This window comes from Pyrgilauda ruficollis, unplaced genomic scaffold, assembly GCF_017590135.1.
Source record: "Pyrgilauda ruficollis isolate IOZ18807 unplaced genomic scaffold, ASM1759013v1 scaffold56, whole genome shotgun sequence".
Lineage (NCBI taxonomy): Eukaryota > Metazoa > Chordata > Aves > Passeriformes > Passeridae > Pyrgilauda > Pyrgilauda ruficollis.
The window spans coordinates 5,082,770-5,108,385 of NW_024527266.1; the positions used below are offsets into that span (position 1 = coordinate 5,082,770).

Consider the following 25,616-nt stretch of genomic DNA (forward strand, 5'->3'; position numbering starts at 1 on the left):
TCCAGTGTCACACCTACACTCTTGCTACACGTGCATGCAGCTCTCTCAGTAAAGCTGCATGACTTTAAAGTATTTATAGCCTGTAGCTGTAGAGCCATCTAAGCACATCCATCTAGACACTGCAGACTACACTCACTAGGCTAAGCAGTTTCACTTTGCTCAACACATTCATTTCTCCCCCAACAGCCCAGTAATCACAATTTGCCTTCAACCTGGCAGGAACAAAGGAAACATATTACAAGCTTGTGTGGCTGATAAAAAACAGCCTTACTGTGAATCACTGCACAGAAGTCTTGAATAGGAAAAAGCAATAGGTCCTCTTACCCAAATCTCAGACTTATTTGTGAAACATGTGAAATTATTTCAAGCACTGCATCAACTGACCTTCTTCATGTGAACTTATTTTTAAGCATAATGCAGATTTTCCCTCCCATTTAATCATTTGAAACAGCCTCACAGAAATTTGTTAACACAGTGCTTCCTCAAAATATGAAGCTACTGCATTGTGACCTTGCTGTGTGCAAATTATCCAGTGTTAGTCAACAGCCTGTAAGCATCTTTCAATAGTTCCTGCATGTGCATCAGAGTGCCCCCGACCAGTGCTGATTAACATAACTCATCAGTACTCCCACATCAAGATTACTCTGTGAGATGATCTTCTGCAATGTACCATGCTAGGCCTTCTTTCACAGCCACATAAATCTTTACAACTCTTTCTGTCCTGATTATCAAAGACTGGACAAACAACAGGACAGCTGCCCAGATCTCCCCACGTAACACTGATGCCAACATAGTGATGCATCACTACAGACAGCTCACAGTAAGTGAACTAAAAACCAAAACACTGTGCAGACACGCCTAATTCTTGACTATAAGCCTATAAAGGAGCAAATGAAAGCACCACCAGCTCATTCAGTAGGACATAAGTGAGGTCTTTCCGCTTTGTTAAATTTTCTTTACATTTGGGTTGACTACCGCGATCCATCTGTGCAGAGAAGTCTCAGGCAGCAGTCAAATGCAATATATCTTCAGTGCTCTGTCAAAAGCCTCTCACTTCCTAGCATGCTTATCAGGAAAGAAAATGCAGTTAAAAGGCAGGTGATGAACAGTAAGACAGTATTTTCCATAAGCGAAAATTACACCAAGAAGTTGGGAGGGTAAGAGTGTCCGCAGTTCTGATTAAAATAGACTCACTTGCTAAATGCTGTGCAAGTGACAGATGTACCTGTACAGAGAAGTTTGCAGCCATTTCTTGCCACAACTCATACAAAATGCAAAAATCACTATTTTTGTCCTTCCTTATTCTATCTTCTTCAGCTAGCAGAGAACACACATAACCAAAACAATCTCAAAAGCCAGAACCTGAGTATGAGCAATTCAGGAGTATATTTTGTAAGAAATAATGCCCATGCTCCAAATTCAGCCAGAAATAGAGAAAAAAAGGATTTCCATGTACTGAGTACCATTTCTATTGTCAAGGCCAAGTTGCTAATCCTCATTTCTTCAGGTACAGAGTTATTACCTGCACACCTGATCCATGACTGGGAATAGACTGACCTTGTTACAGTTTTGGAGGAACACTGCTGCTTTTAAGAAAAGGTAAATCAGCCACCTACGCCACAAGAAGATTAATTTAAAGATCAAACCTAAGACTACATTTAACAAAGTAACATATATAACTTATTTCTTCTACATTTGATGCTTTTTTAAAAGAAAAAGGAGAAGACTTGTTTCAACATTACGTGTGCTATAGAAGTAAACCAAGACAGTCAGCTCTTCAAACCGTCACCAGACTGTCCACGCAGTAACAGTCACTGCTCACTTCTTTCAGAAAGTCATGTTTCTGATATTATTCACCACCACACTTCTACAGAAAATTACAGTCAGATCTGGCTCTCACCAAGCCATCAGGATATATTCTGTCAAACAAACCCTACTATACCACTCAAAGCTGAAACAGGATACAGTTACGTACCACGGAGAGCACCGGACCTTATGGAAGTAGCCAGACTGAAGTATCTTGCAAAGTAGATAAAAATTAAATTAAACCCAGAATACTGCATTAATGGAAACTGAATTTTATAATTCTAAAAAAACACAGCATGTCTTAGAAACCATATGTAGTGGCTACACATGGTTAAGTACCTATTAATAACAGGTATTAGTAACATGTCTTGCAAATCAGTGGTAATACTGATCTTGACCAAAAAAAAAACAAGACGCCAAAACTTAATTTTGTCCTTCCTAGTGAAAACTTCTATCAAAAAATTCCTCAAATAAGCTACAGCTTGGCCAAATGGATTGTAACTAGCTTCCATCATCTCACAGACACACTATGCCTTCTTTACCAAAATGTCTGTACAGCTTTTCAGAAAGTCATTATGTATTGAGCTTAAATGCAAACAATTAAGGAAATGGTTCTCACAGAACGGGTGAGGAACAGATGAGCGTGGCAGAAGGAGCACAGTGAGCTTTGTCAGTTGAGAGAGGGGAATGCTCTGGAGATTGTGCTAGATCTACAACAATCTACATTCACATCTTTTTCCATATATTTCCTTAAGTGACCACAGAAAAAGATCAACCACAGTAAGCTGGAGTCAGTGTACCTTCCTATGTCACAGGGGAGATGTGAGCAGACATATTCAGAGCATTCAACTGCTATAATAAAAGGCATCATGTAAACAAACAACAAACAAAAAATAATCAAATTTTGCATGTGGCTATTACCTGGCTGCTGCTTTCTTCCCTCACATCCAAAATATTTTTGTAAAAAAACATTTCTATAACAACAAGACATACACAGACTTTTTTGCATCTTCAAGTTTTCCTTACTCACTAAGTGAAAAAAACTAAAATACCATCTCCAGTTTAGCTTTGCACTTTTAGTGAAGTGTACTGTTAAATTCATATTCCTAAACATGAAGAAAGAAGAAATTTGACAAGAACAACTTCTGTTGTAAGCCAGTATTTAAGATTTAAGTTGTAGTACTATGAAAACATATATTTCTAGAAATATAACAAATGATCAAAGTTCAGCAGAATTTTGGCTGATGGTATGTAACTGATTTTATTATTATGCCATTGGTTCTCAGTCTCAATCAACAGCACAGATGCACTTAAATAGCTTTCAAAAATCTACCAACCTCTTGTTGAAAGTTATCCATCCAAATTTTTAACAGACACTGCTATTTTAATAAAAATCTATGCAAATCAGTCAGATTCCATTTTATGTCAAAGATTAAAACAGCAATTTTGGACCCACATATAGGGTCAGTATTCTCTAGCCCAGCTGAAGAGGTCCAGCCTTCTCTGTGGTGTTAACACAGCCATTCACCAGCAAGTCAGATCAGGGAACTGATAGGGTCAAGGAAATTCTGTGAGGGAGAAAAGCCATTTCTGACCTGACAGATCCATTCACTGTATCATTACACAAACATCTGTACCGGCAAAACAGACACAGCAGGAACTGTTTTAAGTGGTGCGGCTACTGAAGGGCACTTGAAATCAGGAGCTCATATTTAAAAGGCTCTTAGTCTTTACACAATAGTTGAATTACCCTTCCTAACACCAAAATGAAAAAAATACTGAACCCTCAGCTCATCTTTTTTTTTTTTGCCCAAGCTGCAGATCAGCTGATGGCACATCTTAATCCACCACACTAGTCCTCCAAAAATTTTGGCAATTCATCACTTCATTATATACCTCTTATTGCAGATTGACCTGCGTCCATACCCCCTATGTCTTCAAGCAGTCAAACCTGATATCTGCCATGGCAGTACAGCAAAATCTGAACATTCACTTCAAGAACTACTTCTGATCTGCTCCTCCTCAGACCTGCAAGACAGGGAGCTCAGCAGAGGCGCCACAGCTCTCACTAAACCTTCACCTTCCAGTTACAAAACAATGAAAAGGAGATGTCAATTATTAATTGCAAGAGAAAAACAGTAAAGTGCAAGCAGTGTTGTCAGGTTCTCTCTGCCCAAGCTCCCACTTTCTGTGCAGAAATTTATACAGTATCTAAAACACTCAGAACTGTACAGTGGAGGAAATAAAAGCCCACCATCCTCACACATTATTTTTGATTAACTTCTGTAATTTTTCACACTAAGCTGTAGCCCCAGTCTTGATGACAAGTTGCTAAGATGAATACTTATAAGGGTCATACTAAATAGTACCTGTAATATGTCTGTATTTTCTATTCAACAGTCTATACAATTACACCTTTTTATTCTTTTTTTACAACGTCTGGTGCAATGAGCCTGTAACTAAGACTCCTGGGAGCTCCTCAATGCAAATGAAGTAAATTGACATAAAATCTGTGTCAGTTATGTGCAAGTATTATTACAATAGAGGCTATGCACTGTACACAAGAATTATATCCATTGATTAGGATAAAACCATTGTTGAAGATAATACCACCTATTTACATTATAGGCAGTTACATTAAAATCAGGTAGAAATAGAACCTTGATCTACCTAAACTAACAAATTAAAGAATTACTGTTCAAGTGCAGAAAAGCTGTACTCAAATTCACACCTTCCAATCATCTTATAGATAGTCTTTGTTCCTTTAAGGTAAGACAAAAAATTTCGCTTTAACACTTTCAATTTTCACTAGTCAAGGTTATCATTCTTCCTATTAATTCAGCACTTCATACCTCTAAATCAATGCAGATTTAAGATGAATTTGAATGTGGAAGGTCTGCAAATACTACTGCTAAGGCACACTTTAAAAGAAAATACAGTCAAGGCCATATCAAGTTTACTGATAAAAAAATTGGAGAGAAATCTAATTTTCATCAAACATAAGAACTGTGTGAACTTGTCTCAAAAAAAAAAAAAAAATTCAAGGCATTTGTAAGATTTTCACACTAGAAGAACAAGAACTTTTTCTTTGCCTAACATTTCTCCTTGTCTCCTAAAACCTATGGCCTCTAAATTCTTTGCTCACTTCTCCACACTTCAGATTCCACAGCATTGTAAGATTTTCACACTAGAAGGACAAGAACTTTTTCTTTGCCTAACGTTTCTCCTTGTCTCCTAAAACCTATGGCCTCTAAATTCTTTGCTCACTTCTCCACACTTCAGATTCCACAGCATCTGCCTCATGTTGAAGCCACAAACTGAAGCAGACACATTCTTACAGTAAGCTTTATCTTCTGAGACTAACAGGGAGCGTCTAAGACTACAGCCACACTTACACGGAGACAGGAGAAACAGTTCAGATTAATACAAAATAACTTTATACATTTAAATAATTCAACAAAGAGACTACTTCAGAGGTAGAAATATTTTAAGAAGGTCCTCTCCCTTCCTATCTACCCATCCCCACCCCTGCAGGCATTCTTTGAAATTTTCAGATTGGACCAGTTTCTTGAACCACTTCATTATGCATCCCCACTGTAGCTCCACTGGCATAACCAACAGACATGAGAAGAGAGAGAAGGCAGCACAAAGCAATGTTGTAGCAAACGGCTCGCAACTCCTGAGGTTTATACTTAGCCTTGGCCTAAAGCACTTACATTGGTTCACTCTCACCAGCTCCCCCGCTGAGTCAAAACCTTTCAGAAGCAATCTTTCTATGTCAACTTTATGCATATAAAGTGATTCAACTTCTAACACACCTCAGTTAGAAGTCTGAAAAATCTAGGTTTTAAACTCAAGCCACTGTAACCAATGAACTCCACACCTCCAAGTTTTGTTGCCACAGCCAAAGGCAGGGAATGCCAACAGCAGTCAGACCACACCACAGGCACAAAATTAACTCTAATGAGCATAAGCAGTTCACAGAAATTAACAACCTACAATTAGAGATCTTCTCACAGCCAGGTTTATGCCTTCTCCTTTCGCTTTCTGTATCACCACAGTGATACTGTCAGGAGTGTCTGAAGCTGGAAAGCTGAAGGACAAAGCTTCCACTGCATGTCTTCCATGTCATATCCTAGAGGATATACTCCAAAGGAAGTCAGCAGTTGAAAAGAAAGAGGAGGGATGAATCCAAAACCAGAGCAGAAAAAAAGCCTCTGTAAATACTGATTAGTGAAGGATAAAAAAGATACTGCACGCAGAGCATAATTTTTGGAAATGCTAGAGTTAATATTTGAAAGTAGGACAGAGGGAGTTTAGATGGTCCTCTGCTCTCAGAATCAGTCCCATCATTCTCTTAAGTTTAAGTTCTCACACTCCTCCAGTCATTCACCTTGTACACCAGGGAGGAGAGAAAAAACAAAACCAGGAGACTCCACTGTTTCTGTCTCCACCTATCTCCTCTCATGAGGAGGCTAAATAAAGAGGTACAATTAACATAAACCATACATGATGGATAACACACAACCATCTCATAATGCTAATGTAGTTCTAGTGTTCTATTACCAAAAAAAGGAGGACTACATCTCTTTTCACCCCTGCTCTAAAACATCCCAACTTTCTTTGAAAAAATGAAGTTTGTTATCTTGTTTTAGATAGAAAGATGGCAACTAAATTACTTGCATCTTGAGAATTGTTCCTGATTTAATTCTTCAAGCCCTGTTAACCAAGTGACCAAAAGGACCTTACGCCTTCGTTTAATCCAGAAAGCCAATGCACACAGAGCCAACATTCCATGAGTAAACACAGACCAACAAAGTCTTTATGAACATTACAGTTGTGTGCATAAGCAAAGACATTTATTTCCTAAATCCTCCTCCCTTCCACTTTGAGGAACCCCCCAGTGCTGTTTCTCATCGAGCTGAGAGATGTGCTCTCGCTGGCGAGTTTGACCCAGGTTTACTGAAGTTTTTCTGCCAGCTGTAACAGGGTTTTGACTATGCTGCAGAGTATACATATAATTAACCTCTTCTCCCCTTGCTATTTTCAGCAGCTCTATTATATATACACTCCCCTTTGGTTTTCCATAAATTCCACCTTTCAAACATAAAACAAGCTGTATTCCTGCAAGGCAAAAAGACAAGGAAACGAACAAAATGAACACATGACAAGTCAAATTGCTATATCCCAACTGCAGGATACTACCATCATTGAAATAAAAATGTACTCAAGCAAGCAATTCGCAAGCAAGAACACAGCTTTGTCTCTCATAACCAGAATACAAGAGACACCTAATATAGAAAAGGTGAAAGACACCAAATGTAGAAAAGTACACAGAGCAAAAGGAAAAAAGGCCAGAATGCAAGAATCCCTGCTCTCCAAAGTAAATATTATATTACTTGAAGTCAGAACTGTAAAGGTGCAGAACACCACACTGCAATGGACGCCCAGCTCATCACCAAAACCAGTGCCCTACCATAGCCAGCAAACAGACAATTCTGCAGCAGAGTTCTCTTTATGCACTCTCAGAGTAACATGGGATGAGATGTTTCTCCATTAAAATGCAGTGATTTAGATGGAAGGGAAATAAGAACAGCACGGTTCAGTTTTCTCATGCAAAATAAAAAGTGTCACTTAGGAGTAATTCTCAGTTATGCTCCTGCTACTTCCGCTCTCCAACACTACAGAAAAGAATCTGCCACTCACTCAGCAATGCCCTGCAATACAAAGACAATCTGCTACCTCCTTCTGTAACAATTTTGCCCAACCCATTTAATTTACTGCCTGCTGAGTATCTATTATTATTATACTCATCAAAACCTATCTAAAAGACCAATTTTATGTAGCAATACACATAAGGTATGGTCAGGATCAAGAATATCAGAAAATCAGATGTACACATTTCATGCTAAAATGTTGGATAAGGGAGGGAAGAGAAACCTCCCCCATCTACACACATGAAGTGAAATACAGAAAACTTATAGTGGCAAACCAGCTTACACAACATGACAGAATACTGTTGCATTCATTCTTTTTCCCCTGAATGCAAGATGAGAAACAAAAGGGAAAAACATGGTTTATAGCATCATGGAATCCACTGGCTTGTACAAGACCTTTAGGATTATCAAATCCAGCCCCTCTTGTAGAACTGACAAAGCCATCACAAAACCATGTCCTTAACCACAACATCTACACATCTTTTTACGTACCTCCAAGGATGGTGACTCCACCACTTTGCTAGAAAACCTGTTCAAATGTTTGACTTCTTCAGGTAAAATATATTTCTTAATATTGAATCTAAACTTCCCCTGTCACAAACTGAGGCCATGTTCTCCAGTGCTATTGCTTGTTACTTGGGAGAAGAGACTGAACTATACCTGGCTACAGCCTCCTTTCAGTCCTGTAGAGAGCGATAAGGTCTTCCCTGAGTCTCCTTTTCTCCAGGTTAAACAACCCCAGCTCCCCCAGCTGCTCCTCCTAAGACTTGTGCTCCAGACCCTTCACCAGCTCCACTGCCCTTCTCTGAATGCACTCCAGCCCCTCAATGTCCTTCTTGTAGTGAGAGGCTCAAAGCTGGACACAGGATTCAAGGTGCCTGACAAGCATACAGGGTCTGGCCACACTATAACTAATATGATAGGAGCCATATTGCCACTGGCCTTTTTGGCCACCTGGGCACACACACTGGCTCGTGCTCAGCTGCTGTCGATCCACTGGGCTGCTTTCCAGCCACTCCCCCCCAGTCTGCAGCACTGCATGGTGATGTTGCGACCCAAGTGCAGGACCTGGCACTTGGGCTTGTTGAGCCTCATACCACTGGCCTTGGCCCACCAATCCAGTCTGACCAGATCCCTCTGCAGAGCCTTCCTGCGCTCCACCAGATCAACACTCCTGCACAGCTTGGTGTCATCTGCAAACTGACTGAGGGTGCGCTCAATTCCCTCACCCAGATCATCAGTGAAGACATTAAACAGGATTGCCTCCAGCACAGAGCCCTGGGGAATACAACTCGTGACCGGCTGCCAGCTGGACACAACGCCATTCGTCACCACTCCGAGATTGGCCATTCAGCCAAGTTTTCGCCCAGCAAACAGGGCACCCCTGCAGACCACGAGCAGACAGTTTATCCAGAAGAATGCCAGAGGAAACACTATCAAAAGCTTCCCTAAGGTCCAGCTAGGCAACATCCACAGCCTTTCCCTCATTCACTAAACAGGTTACCTTGCTGCAGGAGATCAGGTTGGTCAAGTAGGACTTGACTTTCCTAAACACGTGTTCACTAGACCTGGTTGAAGCATACATGCCACATGGTGGCACTTAGGGTCTGTTCCACGACATTCCTTGGCACAGAGGTCAGGCTGACAGACCTGTAGTCCCCTAGATCCCCTTCCAGTCCTTACCGTAGATTACCACCAGGTGTGCCAACTTCTAATCACCTGGGATCTCCCCAGGTAGCTGGGACTGTGATGGAAAGCAGCTCAGGGAGCACTTCTGCCAAGTCCATCAGTACCTGTGAGTGGTGTAGCAGGGTCACTGACCATTTTCCTTTGAATTACAGGAGCTTCTTTCTTCTCCTCATCCTTGTCTTCCAGCTCTGGGGACTAGATGCCCAGGGAACAACTGGTCTTACATACTGTGGCAAAAAAGGCATTAAGCACCTTAATCTTTTCCTCATTCTTTGTCACTTTGTTTCCCCACACATCCAATAAAGGACTCTCTTTGGCCCTCCTTCTGTTGCTAATGTATGTTACAGAAATATTTTTATTGTCTTTCATAGTAGCAGCCAGACTAAGTTCTAGTTAGGTTTTGGTCTTCTAATTTTCTTTCTGTGAAACCTCACAACATCCTTGTAATCATCCTGAGTTTAATGCCCCCTGGTTCAAAGGTCGTGTCTTTTTTATTTTCCCCAGGTTCCAGCCAAAGCTCTCAGTTCAGAGAGACTAGTCTTCCCTGCTGGATTATCTTTCAGCACATGGTGACAGCCTGCTCCTGCACTTTTAAGATTTCCTTCCTGAGGAATGTCCAACCTTCCTCTGCCCTTCAGGAATGCCTTCCAAGGGGCTCTGTCAACTGGGCTCCTGAACAGGCCAGACTCCCTGCTCTCTGGAAGTCTGACACGGAAGTTCTGCTGACTCCCCTCCTTACTTCCCCAAGAACTGAAAACTATCCTTGCATGATCACTCTGCCCAGGATGTTCTCTGGCCATCACATCATCCAACAGTCCTTCTCTGTTCACAAACCACAGGACCAGCAGGTGCCTTCCCTAGTTTGACACCTCATCATTTGTGTCAGGGGACACACACTCCAGGAACCTCACACACTGTTTCTGCCCTGATGTTTTGTATTTCCAGCAGAAAACATAATGCTAATCACACAGCATTCCCATTTATGTTAAGCTTTTAAAAATCACATATAGCATTTCCACTATTCCAGAACATCTACTCATAGAAAACACTGTTAAACAAATCAAATCCCAGTGAAATTCAAGAGTATCCAGGCATATGAACAAAGATAACAGCAAATTGTAGATATCAAACTGAAGGTTGATTAACAACATGTCATTATGGTGTATGAAGGTTTATGCCTTTTCTGGCAAGTATGACAGCACATATTTTTCTTTCAGCTAATAAGTTTTAGGTATGTTTTTCCCAGTCATTAGTGATGCTGTACATGGACACAAGCCATTCAGTTAGCTTTTATAATACCAACTCTTTAGATCAGTTAAAAGCTATTAAAAAGACACTTTGCAGCATCTAATTTACAAGGAAAGTGATATGAACAATACTTCCAATAAACTGTACTAAAGCTTCCAGCATAGCAGCTCCCTATACAATTTCTAGCTAAGTAGGGAGTTCTTAGCAGAGCTCATCAGAGGGTTCTGTTTAGGATTTGCAATTTACTAGCAATTAGATGACTGAGTTTATACTAGTAAAATACTACAAAATAAGTCATCATATTCCAGCACAGAACAGACAATGAATTCCATACACAGATATTGGTATGAACGCAGGCATGCTGTGTGCTTGTAATGAAGAGGTAGGGGGAAAGAAAATAATTTTCATAGCTTTTTTCTAGTTGTTGCATCACAGTTCAGGCAAGAAACAACGATCTTCTCAAAGGGAGAACAGGTCAAATCTCAAGGGATTCAAGCCAGTACTCCCTGACAAAGAACCTGGTAACTCTTTTTCCTCTCTTCCAATATCATCACAGGTTACAAAGACTGAAAAGAGAAATACAAAAAGCACTGGAAAAAAACACAGGCATATTCACTGTCACCAGGCTGAGCTGACAAGAGGATGCTTGCACTTTTGGCTACCACTGCTTAGCTCCATTCTTGAGGAATCAATGGTAAGAGGCAAGAAGAAACAGGAGTCTTACTGAAAGATCACTGCTCTGTTGTAACCAACACTGGAAGTTTGACTGCTTGTGCTGTTGTTCATGAAGGCAGCAAGAAGTTCAAGAGCTGGTAAAATGCAATTCTATATTTTTTTTGTCTTCAAAGGCAAACAGGCAGCAAAGCACAGAATCTACAGCACCCATAGCAGATCTTATCCTCCAACAGGACCAAACAGAATCCACTGTTGACTACATATCAGTCTTGATTTTTGAGTCTTTGGATCTTGCTTTTTATTTTTGTCCTTTCCTCTTCTTAAAATGAAAGGAAACCCATGTACATCTATAGTGTAGAACGCCACATGCTTTGCCAAGTGACCCCAAACAAATCAATATTTATCTTAGTGGTGAGCACCAGTGGAAAGGCTCAGCTGCAGCAATCGAGGAGTGGTGCAGCCAGACACCAGTGTGATACAGATGCACCAGCAGTGCTGTACACGGCTGAAGACATCTTCAACTTTCCTAGTTCAGTCAAGACTGAAGTCTAGTCAAGAACCATCAGGAGTGGGACCTGGGCAATAAGAATAACTGAACCACCTGTTTTTTTTCCCTTTTTATAAGTAAGAACAGTTTGATAGGAACAGAATTGAACATCAGAATCCCACTACAGGAACTGCCTCTCCTGTATGATTTTAGAGAAGTATACACCTCTGCTTACGCTATGTTTGTGTTCCCTACCAGTAACACTAAATGCTTTTCTACAACAAGGAAAATTATACATAGCATATCAACACTATGAGAAGTGGGTTTAAACACTTAAGACTGCCCTTATTTTTGATTTTAGAAGTCCAAAAGCTAAACCAGAAATTAAAATGTTATTTTGAAAGAGATTTCACCAAAAGCAGTAAATAAAAACATCTTTTGCTACCAAATTGCAGTTTTAATTTCTTGAATGGGAAGAGTTGGTTGGTCTCAGTCCAGTCTCCACCAACAAATCAGTTAAGTTGGCTCTTCAGAAACGGCCACCCACAATCTTTCCTATTTCAGAGGCCTACCACGGGATGAAGTAACACCAATTCTGACACAGCCAGTAAAGGCACACTCTGAAGTCTGAGAAGCTAGCACTGCCAAAAGCATTACTAAGTCTTTGCAACTTATAAGAACTCGGGTTCCCAAAACATAAGTGTAAAACTTTTCATAAGTATAAAACGTAACTGAACAAGGTATGAAAAAATAAACACGTGCTTTAATTAAAAAGCTATCCCACCCAAATGGAGATCTGGCATGCCCTGTGTCAAAAGGCAGGATATGCATAAGCCAGCTATAAACTCTTAAACATCCTTATCTCAAATTATAGAGAAGCCAAGGAAGCAGCATGAAATTATTCAAGTTTATTGCATATTATGCCCTCACTCCAGAGAGCAGCATGCCAAGCTGTCGAATAGCAACAGGACACGTGCACTGCAGCTCTTACGCAGGGACCCTTCCAAGAGCAGCATCATTGCCGTTCTGCTGTGCCCAGTGGCTGGGTTAGTCAAACGTCACCTAAACAGGGAGAAACGGGGTGTGCAATTATTTTCTTTTTAACAGTGTCCTAAGAGCCCAAAAAGGTTGTCTTTGCACACATCTCCACAACAGGAAGCGGGAGAGGGAAAAAAAAACCTCAAAATCCTACACATTTCACTCTCGGTCCTACAAACTTTATACATGTATCAATCACAGAACCAATAAAAATGTTTTTACTTACACTCTGAGTCCCCTTTAAAATGTAGCAAACAGGTTAGTAACAGCCTATTTCTTCAGCTGAAGATTAAGGAAGCTTCTGGCAATAAAAAGAGGTCTCCTTTACAACTAATACACAAATAAGTTCTCCTTCATTTAAATAACCTTCACTTCTTATTTATGCATTATAGAAACAGATTTACTCCTTTAATAAAAGTTCACTTCAGGTTATTTTTACGTAGCATTAGTAACAAAGAAAAGAAACGACAACAAAACCAAAATTCCTGATCTCCTATCAAAGTCACAAATGATGAAGCTGCTCCCACAGCTTCCATACAGGGAACCCTGCTTAACCTGCCCCAGGCTGCAAAGGTATAGGAAAGTACATGTTTCAGCAAAAACCCATGTTTCACCAAACCCAAAATCTCTGAGAACTGATTTAAAGGTTAAAACCCAAATTGTGTCAAAACACAGACAATTCTACTGGAAAGGATGCTAACAGACATAAAACTAAGTAGTCTGAAGAATAGCAAACCAGCAAAAAAGTCCAGGAACTTCCCCCTAGACATTTAAACCTAATGACACAAAGCCCAAAAGCTATCCCAAAACTACAAGATTTAAAAGAGTACAATAGGAAAGTAGTATTTTTCGTATAAAAAGTGTTGTCATACTTTCACTCAAATAGCATAGTAGCTTGCTTGTTAACTTAACCAGAACACACAATATGCATTTCATGTACCAGCAATTTACAGAAATGAAGAATGGCTATCCTCCTCTCCTTGTAGCATTAACAAAGTTTAGGAGACAGATGACTGAGCAAATAAATCTTTTTCCTTTTTTTAACAGTAATTCTCTCTGCAGTATACTAATGCAGCTGCCTTTTTAAATGCCAGTGGAACCTAATATTAAGATTAAATAATACAGCTTCAAACAACTCAAAGTGAAATAACATGGAACCCTATTAAGAGATATAGATTTAAAGCAAAAGAAACAAAGAAAGAAAGAAAGAAAGAAACAACCCAACCAGAAACATTTCAGCCAAAATTAAAACTCAAATAACTGTACTAAAAATTGTTTATCACATACACTTAACCAAATGCACTTGGTTAGGCTACGTAATACCCATCAATAAGCCTCAAAAAACAAGCTTATCTGACAAAAGAAGTCTGGAAAATGTGTAAAAGAAATCAGCTCTTCTTGAATTGAGTTCAGCCAGCGTGCTACAAACCTAATCCAGAAGCTGCTGCATCTCCATCATCCAGCCACTTCATTGTTCTATAAAATCTGAGTAGAGGTGATCCAACTGCTCCATGCACATCATTGGTCAGGAAGCATGCTAAAAATCATACTCTCCAAAGAATTACCCATGCATGCAGCAACAGATGGCAACAAGCGACACACACATGGATAGCTCTCGAAATGCTAACCTAAACACAGAAACCTCTGAAACTCAATCCTCTCACAGGTGTACCTCTTCTTCTCCTTTTGTTTTCAAAGGAAGACTTAAAAACCACGGAATGGTACAGAAAACAATGCTGCAATTTAATCAAACTGCCTGCCCCTTTAATGCAGGAAAAGACAGTATGCATAAGAAATAAAGGATTCTGGTGGAGCCAAATCTACCCAGAGAGACAGTCACTTGTTGATTCACACACAAACGTGCTCTTATTTTCAGGTTAACAACAGAGCCCCAGTACCATTAGGCAGCTCTGATACATAGGTTAGAACACTCACGTTACATAACTTTCTCTTATTCCTTCCCTCAAGGCAGGAAAAATAACTTCCAACTGCAGCCCTAAACACAACTTCCAGCAAGGTAAGCACCATTAAGAAAAGACAAACTGATCCTCACAGCAGCCCAAACACATTATATCCTGATTATCTCTGCAGATAAGCAACGACCACGTCGAACCTCCAAAAAGCAGAGAGGCACTGCAAACCTCAAGCATTCCCAACACAGCCTGTCCACCTACTACAATCTGAGCACTGTCCATCCATCTTCTCCAACAGTTTTAATCGTTTATCTCTTCAACGAAAACACCAAATCCCACAAAAACTTCACAATTCTTGCAAAAAAACCCATTCTTCCGGGACAGGAAAACAGGTGGGCACCCCACCAGGTAGCACGAGCGCGTCTTCGAACACACGTAAACATTTTTTGTTTTCTTTCAAGAAAAAAAAAAATAAATAAATAAAAAACGGGGGGAGGGGGAAGGAGAAGGTTAAACTTCCCAGGAGCCCTTTCACAAGCCCCCTCATACCCAGGGCTCGCCCCCCAACTCACGGATCAGACCCTCACATCCCCTCCCACACGCCCAGGCGACCTCGGCTCCCCCCGCCAGGAGCTCGCAATCCCTCCCCAGGCCTCCCTCACACACCGACACAGCCCGGGAGAGCACGGCCTCCCCTTACCTGAGACCCCCCCCGCCGCCGTGCCCGGCGCCCTCCGCCGCGGCGGGCGGGGCGGGCGGGGCNNNNCGGGCGGGGGCGCGGGGGCGTCCGGTGCCATCCTCCTCCCCTCACTCACACCTCACACACACACAGGAAATAACACGGGGTCACCTGACCCCCGGCAGCCAATGGCGGCGGGCGGCGGCGGAGCCAGCGCGCGCGCCAGCGGGAACGGCGGCGCGAGGCGGCGGGTCCCGGCCGGGCGAGGGAGGGATGGAGGGGAGGGGGAGCGCGTGCGCGCGCGCCCCCGCGTGCAGGGACGTGCCACCGCCCCTCCCACCACCACGCGCCCGCTTAAAGGAGCCGCGCGCCGGCCCGGCCCCCCCTCCAGGTCCCGCGCGCTCGGAGCACGTGAGCGAGGCGCGGCCGGTGCGCGTGCTGCCCCACCCCGCCCCTGCGGAGGCGCCGGCACTCCCGGGCCCTGTGGGCAGGCACCGGGGCAGCTCGCGTTTCCCTCTCCTCGAAAATCAACAGCGCTCCTCTCCACCCCCCCCGCCACCCTCACCCTCCCCCAAGTCATTTTAAGAACCGGCTTTGCTCCGTTTGCCCACTTGTCTCCACCCGGCCTCCCCGGCAGGCGCGGCGCGTACAGCGGCGGCCGAGCCCTGAGGCGGCGCGGAGCCCTGGAGCGCACCTCGAGGCGGCAGCCGGCCCGTACGGCGGGGCTGGGCGGGCCCCGAATCGGAGGTGCCTGAGCGGAGGCGCGGGGATCTCAGGAAACAACATGGAGGCGGCGGTGCCCGGGCTCTCCTGCCCCGCAGCCCGCCCGGCCGCGCACCGCCCGCCCAGAGCCTCCGCGCCACCACAAGTGGCACTGCCAGCCCTCCGGGTCCCCACTGGCTTTGCATTTGGGAGTCCGGCGTGTCTAGCTGCATTTCTGTGCTGGAGAGAATTAAGCTTTTTTCAGCTCATTCACGAGTTTTTGGGTTTGAGAGCAAGAGGGCAAGGAGGCTGGTGGATGGGGCAGCTGTAGAGCAAGGATGCAGTGCCTGTCAAATCATCACCTCCTTCACTGAAGCCCGCATGCCAGCAAAGAAAGCTCTATATGACATTACAGTTTCCTCCATCTGCCACTCAGAACATTTCACGTGAAAACGCAGTAGGGCTGGCAGTCTGCAAAGCTCTTAAGTGCTGGGCAGAGAAAGCTCAAGCATCATTTAAAACTTGCTTTGCCAGGAACTTTACTGAGCAGATATGATACTTTCAATACTGCCCTGTTTCCCAAGCTTTGTTTCCCAGATCCTCAGCAAGGCGTACTCCATGAGAAGGCCTCTGCTCAGAGCTCATCCAAAGGCAATGAACTGCTGTGAAGGACTGTGTTGTAAGCACAGCCAGCTGACAACTTCACTGATGGCTCCTCCACAGGTGACTTGCTTTTTATGAAAAATAAATACAAAACACCACATCTCATACCGTGCATTATTTGTCAAAAATTATTTGGAGGCTGGCTGAAATTCCATCTAGATAAGCCTAAAATGATGCCAGTAGTCTGGGGAAAACAACCAGAGCAGACAACAATTACATGTGCTTCTACCATTTGTCTTTCAAGTTAACAATTTGTGGGTGTTAGGGACTCCCCAGCTGCTGGTCAGGCAATCGTGCACCTGGAGCATCTAGGAAAGCCTTGCCTGCTCCTCTGCTCACTCGTCTTGGAACTCGAGAGGCACTGGCTCCTTTCTGAGGCAAGTCCACTGCTGTGATCTATGCCTTGTCTCCTTCAGATGAGAATACTGCGATGCGCTCCGCATCATCTCCCTGGAAATTGCAGCTGGAGCACAGAGGCGCTGCCTTATTGCGAGCCCTCGTAGAACTGCACGCCCCGCTGTCCCCGGCACTGGCTGCCCATTCACAGGTGGTGTTTCAGGCACGCTGCTCCGCTCACACGAGGTGCAGGTCATCGCTTCCTTCGCCTGGAGAAGAGGCTCCGAGAGCACATTCACCGTGACAAACCGCCAGGCTGCTCTCGTCAGAAACAGCCTTAATCTTGTTGACTGCCACGGCATGCTAAGAGCTTGGTTAGAGCAGCATTCCCCCTGGGGATCCAGGACTGTGATAAAAGCTGTAATGGGGTGGGGGAACTCGATAAGATTTTTATAATTTGTTTTTCCATTATCTGTTTTCTGATTTTGAAGTGAAGCATCAATTGAGGTCAATCCTTTATGTAGATTTGTAAGGTAGGAGTGCTTAGAGCGCTCTGACTAAAGCTAAACTTAAACTTACCTTAAGGTAAAACCCTTTGGTATATATAAAAACATGACAGTATGCCTTATCTAGTCACCTTGTTATAACAAGGTATTTTTTACCTAATGTCTAAAATGAAGTTGCAGCATGAATAGGAGAAGCTTTGTAAAATGTTCAAAAATTCATATGAAAATACAAGGACAGCAACCATTCCCAAGTCAAACATTTCTCAAAGGACCAAAATAAGTGAGTTCACAGAGTTATATACCTGGATCTCTAGTCTGCTGCAGAGAGGCATTTCCCTACTACTACTTTGTAGTGTTACAAAGTAACTACTAAACTACTACTTTGTAGTGTTGACTACTTTGTAGGTGTTACAAAGGAAATACAACAGGAGTTGCTTTTTAAAATATTTAAAAGCTTGAAAACTCTATGGCTGATTTTGAAGGATGAACTGAAGTTTTAAAAGAGCTCATGCTGTAAATGCAGGCAATTGTCACACCATCGTCAGCTGTTGCACTACAGTAGGCATCACTGGTAATGCACAGGGTCAATTTAAGTGCAGAATGTAAACAAAATTATCCAAACTATATTAGTTAAATATCACGCAAGTAGAGACGCCATATCCTTTGCAGCTTTCCAAGTGATATATCAGGCTTCAATGTACAACCCCACTGAGCTTAATGGATAATTTAATTCTCTCAGAAACTAATTTTTGGCTGTCTGCAGACTCCCAATGAAAAACCACTGTCATTAGTACACCTTGTTCACATTGCCAAGTTCTCCTTTGCCACTGAACATTTCATTTTCTTTCCAGAAGAAAGAAATTCAACCTTCTGACTTGGCCATTCAGGGACATCTACCTACTTGACCACTGTCAGTTACACAAAAAAAATTGTTATATATACAACATTCTTAGGACTAATGATGAAAGTAACCCCATCATGCTACTAGGGCTACAATCCCACAAACAATCAGGGTGGAAATCTAACATCCATGCAAACCTTTCTACTTCAGGGTAAAGTCCTCAGTTGCATCTATATGCTGTCACCCTTCAATTCTGAAAAGAAGAAAAAACTCCAAGGATTTAAGGCCAAAAATGGTTACAAAAAACCAAACCAAAATTTAAAAAAAAGAAAAAAGAAAAAATAAGAAAAACACCCAAAAACTATTTAAAAAACCCACGTAAAGGATCAATTTTACAATCAACACAACAAACTAAACAGGTTTGAATGTAAATTTCCAGCAAATACATTCCATTATCCAAGAGTAAGTGCTATAAATTCAGCAAATGTGCTACACCACAGTTGTAAGAAAGATTGAAGTCTCTGCTTTTAGTGTAAGAAAATCACCTTGGCCATAATTGTACAGAGCCACCATGGTACTACCACAACAGAAACTTTCCAAATCCTACCTACATCCTCCCTGAAATCCTCTCCGCCATCTCCTAATCAAAATGCTTTTGAGGATAGAGGCACAAATAAGGCAGAAAAATGGCCTCAAGACTTGGCACCCTCCTCTATGATGGATGGGCAATTCTGTGCAAAATAAAGTCCCCTGAGCAGCCCTCTGGGTTAGTGCCACTGCTCCCACCAGTGCTGCTGTCATTACACACATGCAAGCAATGCTGCATCTTACTGCACATGAACGCTGCAATGGCTAAAGCAAACGTTTTCCCTGTTATGCCTTAATGTAAGGCTTACCTTGCACTTCCCTTTCCCCCCTCTCACAGATCCCAGCGAAAAATTGTCCTTCTGACCCCAAGGGGACTGACAAATGGAGATGGAGAGTCTCCTTCTGTCTTTGAGGTCACCACTTCTGATCTAGCTGTAATTCAGTAATTACTCAGTTCGTGTGGCTCTCTAGAAGCATACATTAGCAGCTTGGAGGGGGAACAGAAGGATGACACCATTCCTGACCTCAACCACCTCTCATCTTCACACACTCCCTGAGCTCCCTCTGCCTGGAAGGGGGAGGATAGTAAGTGATGCAGGATGGGGGATTGAGAACAAATTTGCAGGTAACACAGGCTGGAAAGGCTCCGAGCACCCCAGTGTTTGTTAGAGCAAACATGATTTCTGAATGCAGCTGGTGGAGTCCTCTGAGAGATTTCTTCTTCTTTACAAAAGGTTTCACTGTTGATGCAGCACTAGGAAGGTGAAGCCTCCATGGAGTCAGGCACACAGATTTCTGACAGACATGGCCCCCATCCCCTCGAAGTATTACCCTTATCCTAATCTATTCCCCTGTTACACAATTTCATGTCATGCACAAGCTCACCACTGCACTTTTACAGCTTTCATCTAGAGGCTCTCAGATGCTATGGGAATGGGCATTAGTGACTACCTTGAAGATAGATAATACAAAACATGACAGCAAGATTGGGCACCTACAGGTCACGCAACCGGGGACTGAAACTTATACTCACGGTGGGACAGCTACATCTCTAAGCAAGTGTAAAGCAAGGGCAGCTCACTTGTTTCTTTCTCCAAGAAAGACATCAGCACGGCTACATTAACATTTCCTACCTCTCTTCCTACCCAGCCCCAGGACTTCCCATACCTTCCTCCTATTTTTTTTACACTTAACTTCAGATAAAAAGTGTTACATCTGAACCTACACAAGGGAGAAGCAGTATCAGACATCTCCCAAGGAACTGCAGCAAAGACAGAGAGGGCTCTCCTCTCATTAATTCACTGATATTTAACTTTTCCCCTTAAGACTATCAAAGGATCTGTGCTTGTTGGAAAATATTTTTGACAAGCACAGATTTTTCAGCCTACTGATGGTCATGTCTTGGGTGCATTATTTGGAAGGTGCTCTCTTCCAGACACTGGGAATGTCTCCATAAGCAATAGTCTTAAGTCCTACAGCCCCTTCCTGCAACAGAACAACTAGATTGAAGTACTTTGGAGCATCCCAAAGGAAAGAAAATGATAAAGCAGCTGAAGGTAGGTAGTGTGAATCATAGCAGGAGAAAAAAATTAAAACACTGCAACTCTTCTGCCTTTTCATCTTCCCATTACAAAGAGCTGATTCATGAAAATAAGATCTTTGTACCTTAAGACCTCCTCTGCTTCTTCTGCTTCTTCCTTTTGCTTCCTGCCAAAAAGCTGCTTCTGGCAGAATAGAATTAGTTGCTGTGAAAGTGATTGTGATGCTGCAGACAAAAGAATCTGAGTCCAGCAGAAAAAGCGAGAAACAACAGAAGCTGAACTTTTAAGGAAAAGCCAATCAAATTTCCATGCAGATGCCCAGAGTAATAAAGGTGGAAATTAAAACAGAAAGCCATACAAATGTGATTCTCCAGCAAGACTGTCTCCAACAAGGCAGAAAAGTCCATCAATAAATCTTCATTATCTGAATTGCTAAGCATATCTAAATAAAAGTAGAAATTCAAATATTAGAACTTGTCTTTTTAAATTATCTTACATAAAACCAACTCTGCCCTGCCTGAACATGTTTTACAGAAAGGAATTTTCTTCTCTCTTACTTCTGCTAGCCCTTTACAGAGGTTTCATTCGCTGGAGTGGCTTTTTCTGCCTACGGGGAAGTGGGAATTTCTGGGCTTAACAAGCACAAATCCCCATGACATATAGTTCCAAATTTTAGAGGCAACTAAGGTTTTGATTCTTACTTTGCTCCCTGTTGGCTTCCTCCCTGATGTATGCAATAGCTGTTGAATCTCAGCTGTTCCAACAGGAGAGAAAAAAAAGGTCCCTGAAGGAACAGTTTTAGTTCTTCCAGTCACCTTGCTGCTACCACACTCCAGAATTCCAGGCACATGAAACAGCACATAAGAGCTTGCAGGAGCAAGAGGCCAATGCAGAAAGCATCAGACTGGACCAAAACCAAGAGAGTCTTCTATATTAATCTGGTAAGAAGTCTGTATTTATATTGGGTAGTAGAAACCTAAGGGTCCACTAAAAACAGACACTGCAAGAAATCTTATTAACTTCTTCTCATAGAAATCAACTTCTGTGCTTCTTTTTTGTTAGGTATAGTGATGTTCTCTGGTCCTGATTCATCTGAGAGATTGGTTTATTGAAAATATTTTTAAAGTTCTACCACAGTTTACTTACTGTAAACTCTCCTCTTGCTAACAAAACATGAGGGAAAAAAAATCTACTTCAAACACAACCACTTTAATTACTTTGTATCTTGAGACTCATTTAAGTTTATTCAATGCTCAAACACTAATTCTACATTTCAAAAGTTATTTATGTCTTATTTTAGTGCCCTGCATTACTTTAAAGTTGCACTCAAATCCAAATCAGGATAGGGCACATGAGAACATATAGGACTTACAACTCTGAATGCAACATATTCCACTATTTATAAACGCTACCGACACATTTGGGGATGGGGAAAAGTAGCATATTTTCATTCACATTACCTAACCCAAGTGATGAAAAAGCTTTAAAAGCTGTTAGGTAATGAACACAAAGACACAACTGTCCTCAGTTAAGAAAATGGGTCTTTAATTTTTAAAGGCTGGACCAATCTATCTTTAGAGAGTCCAAGCCACATAGTAAAATCTTAAGTAACTTGGTTTTGTTTCAAGATTTGAGGAATTCTTCCAGTTGCCTACTTAAGTTCAGGTTTAAACTAACAAAACCTCTGCTTACATATCATGACTTTCATCATTCCTCTTGAAATTATCTTCTGCAGATGGGAATCCTGCTGGCACTCACAATTGTCCTGAGAGATTATTAGGATTGAAGGTCTCCCATTTAACTTCTGTAAATGTGCTGTGAGTAATTAGACCTAAACAAAATACTGTCAGTTCCATTAGGGCTCTGAAAATAAGGTCAGCACTTCTTAGAACAGCAGAAGCAAGAACAGATACTTCAGCAAGCACAGTTCATGTCCACCTACCAACTCAGTAAGTCTCCGCTGGTTTTAGCAAGTTTAGGAAATAGCCCAACCTTCCAAATAAGAACCAAGCTATCCCAACACTGACACTTCCAATGAGAAGCAGCAGCATTAGGTGGGATGGGGGGCAGGGGGCAGGCTGCAGCACTCAAGGTCATCCCCTGACAACCCTGGCTGAACCCAGGTTTAATGATGAGACACTGGTTACATGGTGGAGAGAAACCATTTCACCAGGGTGAAATTTCACACACCCTGGGGTACCTGGCCCCAGGTCAAGGATCCCCTCATCAGGGCCAAGCCTTTTCATAGCAGGGAGCATAATGTGAGAGAAGAAATGACTACTCTTCTCCAAAAGTAACAACTCTTGCAGTGTGATTCATTCCACAGGCTAAAGATCAAGGTGTCGGCTTACTCCTAATATTGATGAAAAAGGGCAGTCAGCCTATTTATAATCAGCTAGAATTATCTCCTCTCTAGAAACAGTAAGCAGCTAGCCTCAGGTGATAAGTAGGGGGTTTCCTTAACAGTCCTTTTCATTGGGACACAAGTTTAAAATAAAAAAAAAAAAAAAAAAAAAGCACATAGAAAAGAAAGACAAAAAGCAGTTGTGGTTACAAGAAAGGGAATATATTAACAGAAACAGGGGGTGGGGGGAACTAATTAATGCTTTCAGCTGGTGCCCCTTCACCACTGCCTGGAAATTCTTTTCTGATACACACATTGCCTGCCTAGGGCTTTTTTGAGAGATCCTTGCACATCCTCACTGATTACTTCCCCTACTCAGGGAGACAGACTGTCCTTTACCCTAAATGCTTTTATCCTCTTGATGAGGTCTCTTACCCAGCTGGATCCTGCTTCCTTCTCCCACTGCAATCTCTGAGCCTGAGAGAAGACACCTGGGGACCTTCCACTTTGCTTAGGAAAGAGATTTAATCCTTTCATGTCCTAGCATGGGGCTGAAGTGATGCACATCTCCCCCCGACCTCAACACCTATGGTTACAGTCCTGGGTGACGGATGTCTCCAGGTGAAGAGAAATCAAAGGAAAGGGTTTCCTCCACTGTTTGCTGCTCTTTTAAAAGCAGGTGTAGATAAAGAACTGAAGAAAGCCCCGTAGGGGATAATCTTGCCATACCCAGACAAAATAATGAGGCTTAAAATCTCTTCTGTATCTAATCTTAGCTAAATTACATCCCCAATGTCCTCTCCCTCAGTTTTGCAGGGTGCATTTCACTCATCGCCCCCCACCTCCCAGACTCACACGCAGTGTCCAGTCCCACTTGGTCACCCCCACTTCTGCTCTCCCTGGGGCCAGAGGTCCAAAGGAGGACACCTCAATGGTTCTTTTGACTTAATTCTCCAAGCAGCCTGTGGAAAGATTCTAGGTTTCATTTCCCAGGCAAGCTAGGTAGTGACTCAGAGAAGCCAACAGACAGTACTCTGCACAGACAACGATTTTTATCTTCAAAGTGCTTTACAAACTTATAAATCCTTACTTCCCCTCTGAGAGAAAAAAAGAAGGAAAAAAAATCCCTAAACATCACCATTGTGATGGAACAGAGATGCAAAAATGCATAAAAGTTCTTTCATGTTGGAGCAGAGGCAGAGGAGAGGAGTCCTGGGGTGCAGCAGCACTTTGGGTTTGAGGCTGTTTGTGGCTTTTACACCAAAGCCCTGGATCCTGTTTCACATCACTCCAGTAGGACAGAGGCTCTTAAGCTGTGGCCAACAGGTCCCTTCCCCAAGGGCTGTGGAGCTGGGGCTCTGAGAAGCAGGTGGCAGCACATGGGTGTCATCCAAGAATCCACTTGCCTGTTCAGACTGCAAAAGTGCTGCACAATTAATTATACATCTGTGCTACAAAAGATCAGCTCTATAACTGCAGGGGGTGCTATTCATCAGCCTTGAAACATATTGGCAGAGGACAGCCAGGGTCCAGTAGCTGAAATAAAGAAATAAATAACTACAAAAGCAGGAGGTGCTCTGGGTCTTTAGGAGTGAAGTGCAGCAGCAGGACCCAAGTGACCCGGGAGCAGAGAGAAGCCTGGCCCTGCAGACAGTCGGGACGCGGCGCTTTTCACAGGAGCTTCACGAATCAGAGCAGCAGAGAAGCCACCGGTCATCGGGGTGATGGGGGTGAGATGCGTAGGCAGAGCGGTGGCAGCAAGGAGCCTGCCTGACACCTGCCCTTTCCGTTTCTCAGCCCTCCCCTTTCATGGAGGCAACAAAACATCACATTCCCAGTAGTGAGAATCCAGTCTGAAGTGGCTTCACCAAAGGGCAAATTCAGAAGGACCCTCTTTCACTTATCCCTTGCTTTTGAAGCCCTCCTTTCCTGGAGCAGGCATTTAGCAAGTACAAATACACCACAACATTAGGCATCCTTCCACTGTCACTCTCCACTATCCTTCCTCCTCCAGACACGCACACTAACACAAAATGACGGCTTCCTCAACAGACTGAATGAGCAAAGCCCTCGCGCTGATCCTTAATTGTCTGCGCTTTACTCTCTTGCTCCAGTCATATTATATCACAAAACTCAAAGCAGCCCACCCACTGCCCCCGTCTTTGTCCAAAATCTCAAGTGAACAGTAAATTTGACACAGGGGGAAAAAAATCACCAAAGAAGGGAGGGGCAAGCTAACCCCCCACTTCCCCCCGTCACCCCCCGTTTTCCTCCTCCCCCTTTTTTTGAATTTTTATTTTTTAAAAATATTTTTTAGGTTGCTGTTTGCTGGTGCACCCACATTGCTATTGTGCAGCTGTCAGTTAAAAAAGCAACAACAATCACCAACCCCTCTCCCCCCCCAAAAAAATCAAGAAATTAAAGAAGAAATCATGTCTCACAGCCCTTGAGAATGTGACCCTGAGGCCTTGCCCTTCTCCCTCCTGATGCACCCACACATCACGGGGGAATGGCAGGCCCCCTCCCCATCCACCCCCGTGCTACTCTGAGCCTGCAGAGCAAGGGAAAAAAAACAACCACATCCAAACCCAAAACAAAATAAATTTTAAAAAAAATCATCAACGAGAGATACATGGGGAAGAAAATGGGGGGGGGAGACGACACCTCCACCCCGCCATATGCATAAACCCCATAACCCATTTATATCGGTCTCGCAGGAGCCAGACTGCAGCGAGCAGCCAACAGCTGGGGCCTTTGAAAAGGGACAAGGCGAGCGGCTCGCCGTGCCCAGCCACGCCGGGCTCCGGCTGCCCCCGCCGCCCCCAGCCCTCCCCGCCCGCCCG

At 43.0% G+C, this 25,616-nt stretch overlaps 1 protein-coding gene across 7 annotated transcripts in view; it reads right to left on the reverse strand.

The window, feature by feature from the left end:
- TCF20 (transcription factor 20) overlaps positions 1–25,616 on the reverse strand; it is a 131,135-nt gene that overhangs the window by 51,465 nt on the left and 54,054 nt on the right. For 2 of the 7 annotated variants that reach the window (XM_041481437.1, XM_041481432.1), the window contains exon 1: positions 14,835–15,238. The exons of 2 other annotated variants lie outside the window; for them this stretch is intronic. In XM_041481437.1, coding sequence (XP_041337371.1) covers positions 14,835–14,855 — 21 coding nt within the window. In that variant the 5' untranslated portion in view covers positions 14,856–15,238. Of the gene's footprint in view, positions 1–14,834; positions 15,240–15,273; positions 15,330–25,616 lie in introns of those variants that run through there. 3 more of the 7 variants (XM_041481435.1, XM_041481433.1, XM_041481439.1) reach the window with 3 other exon arrangements.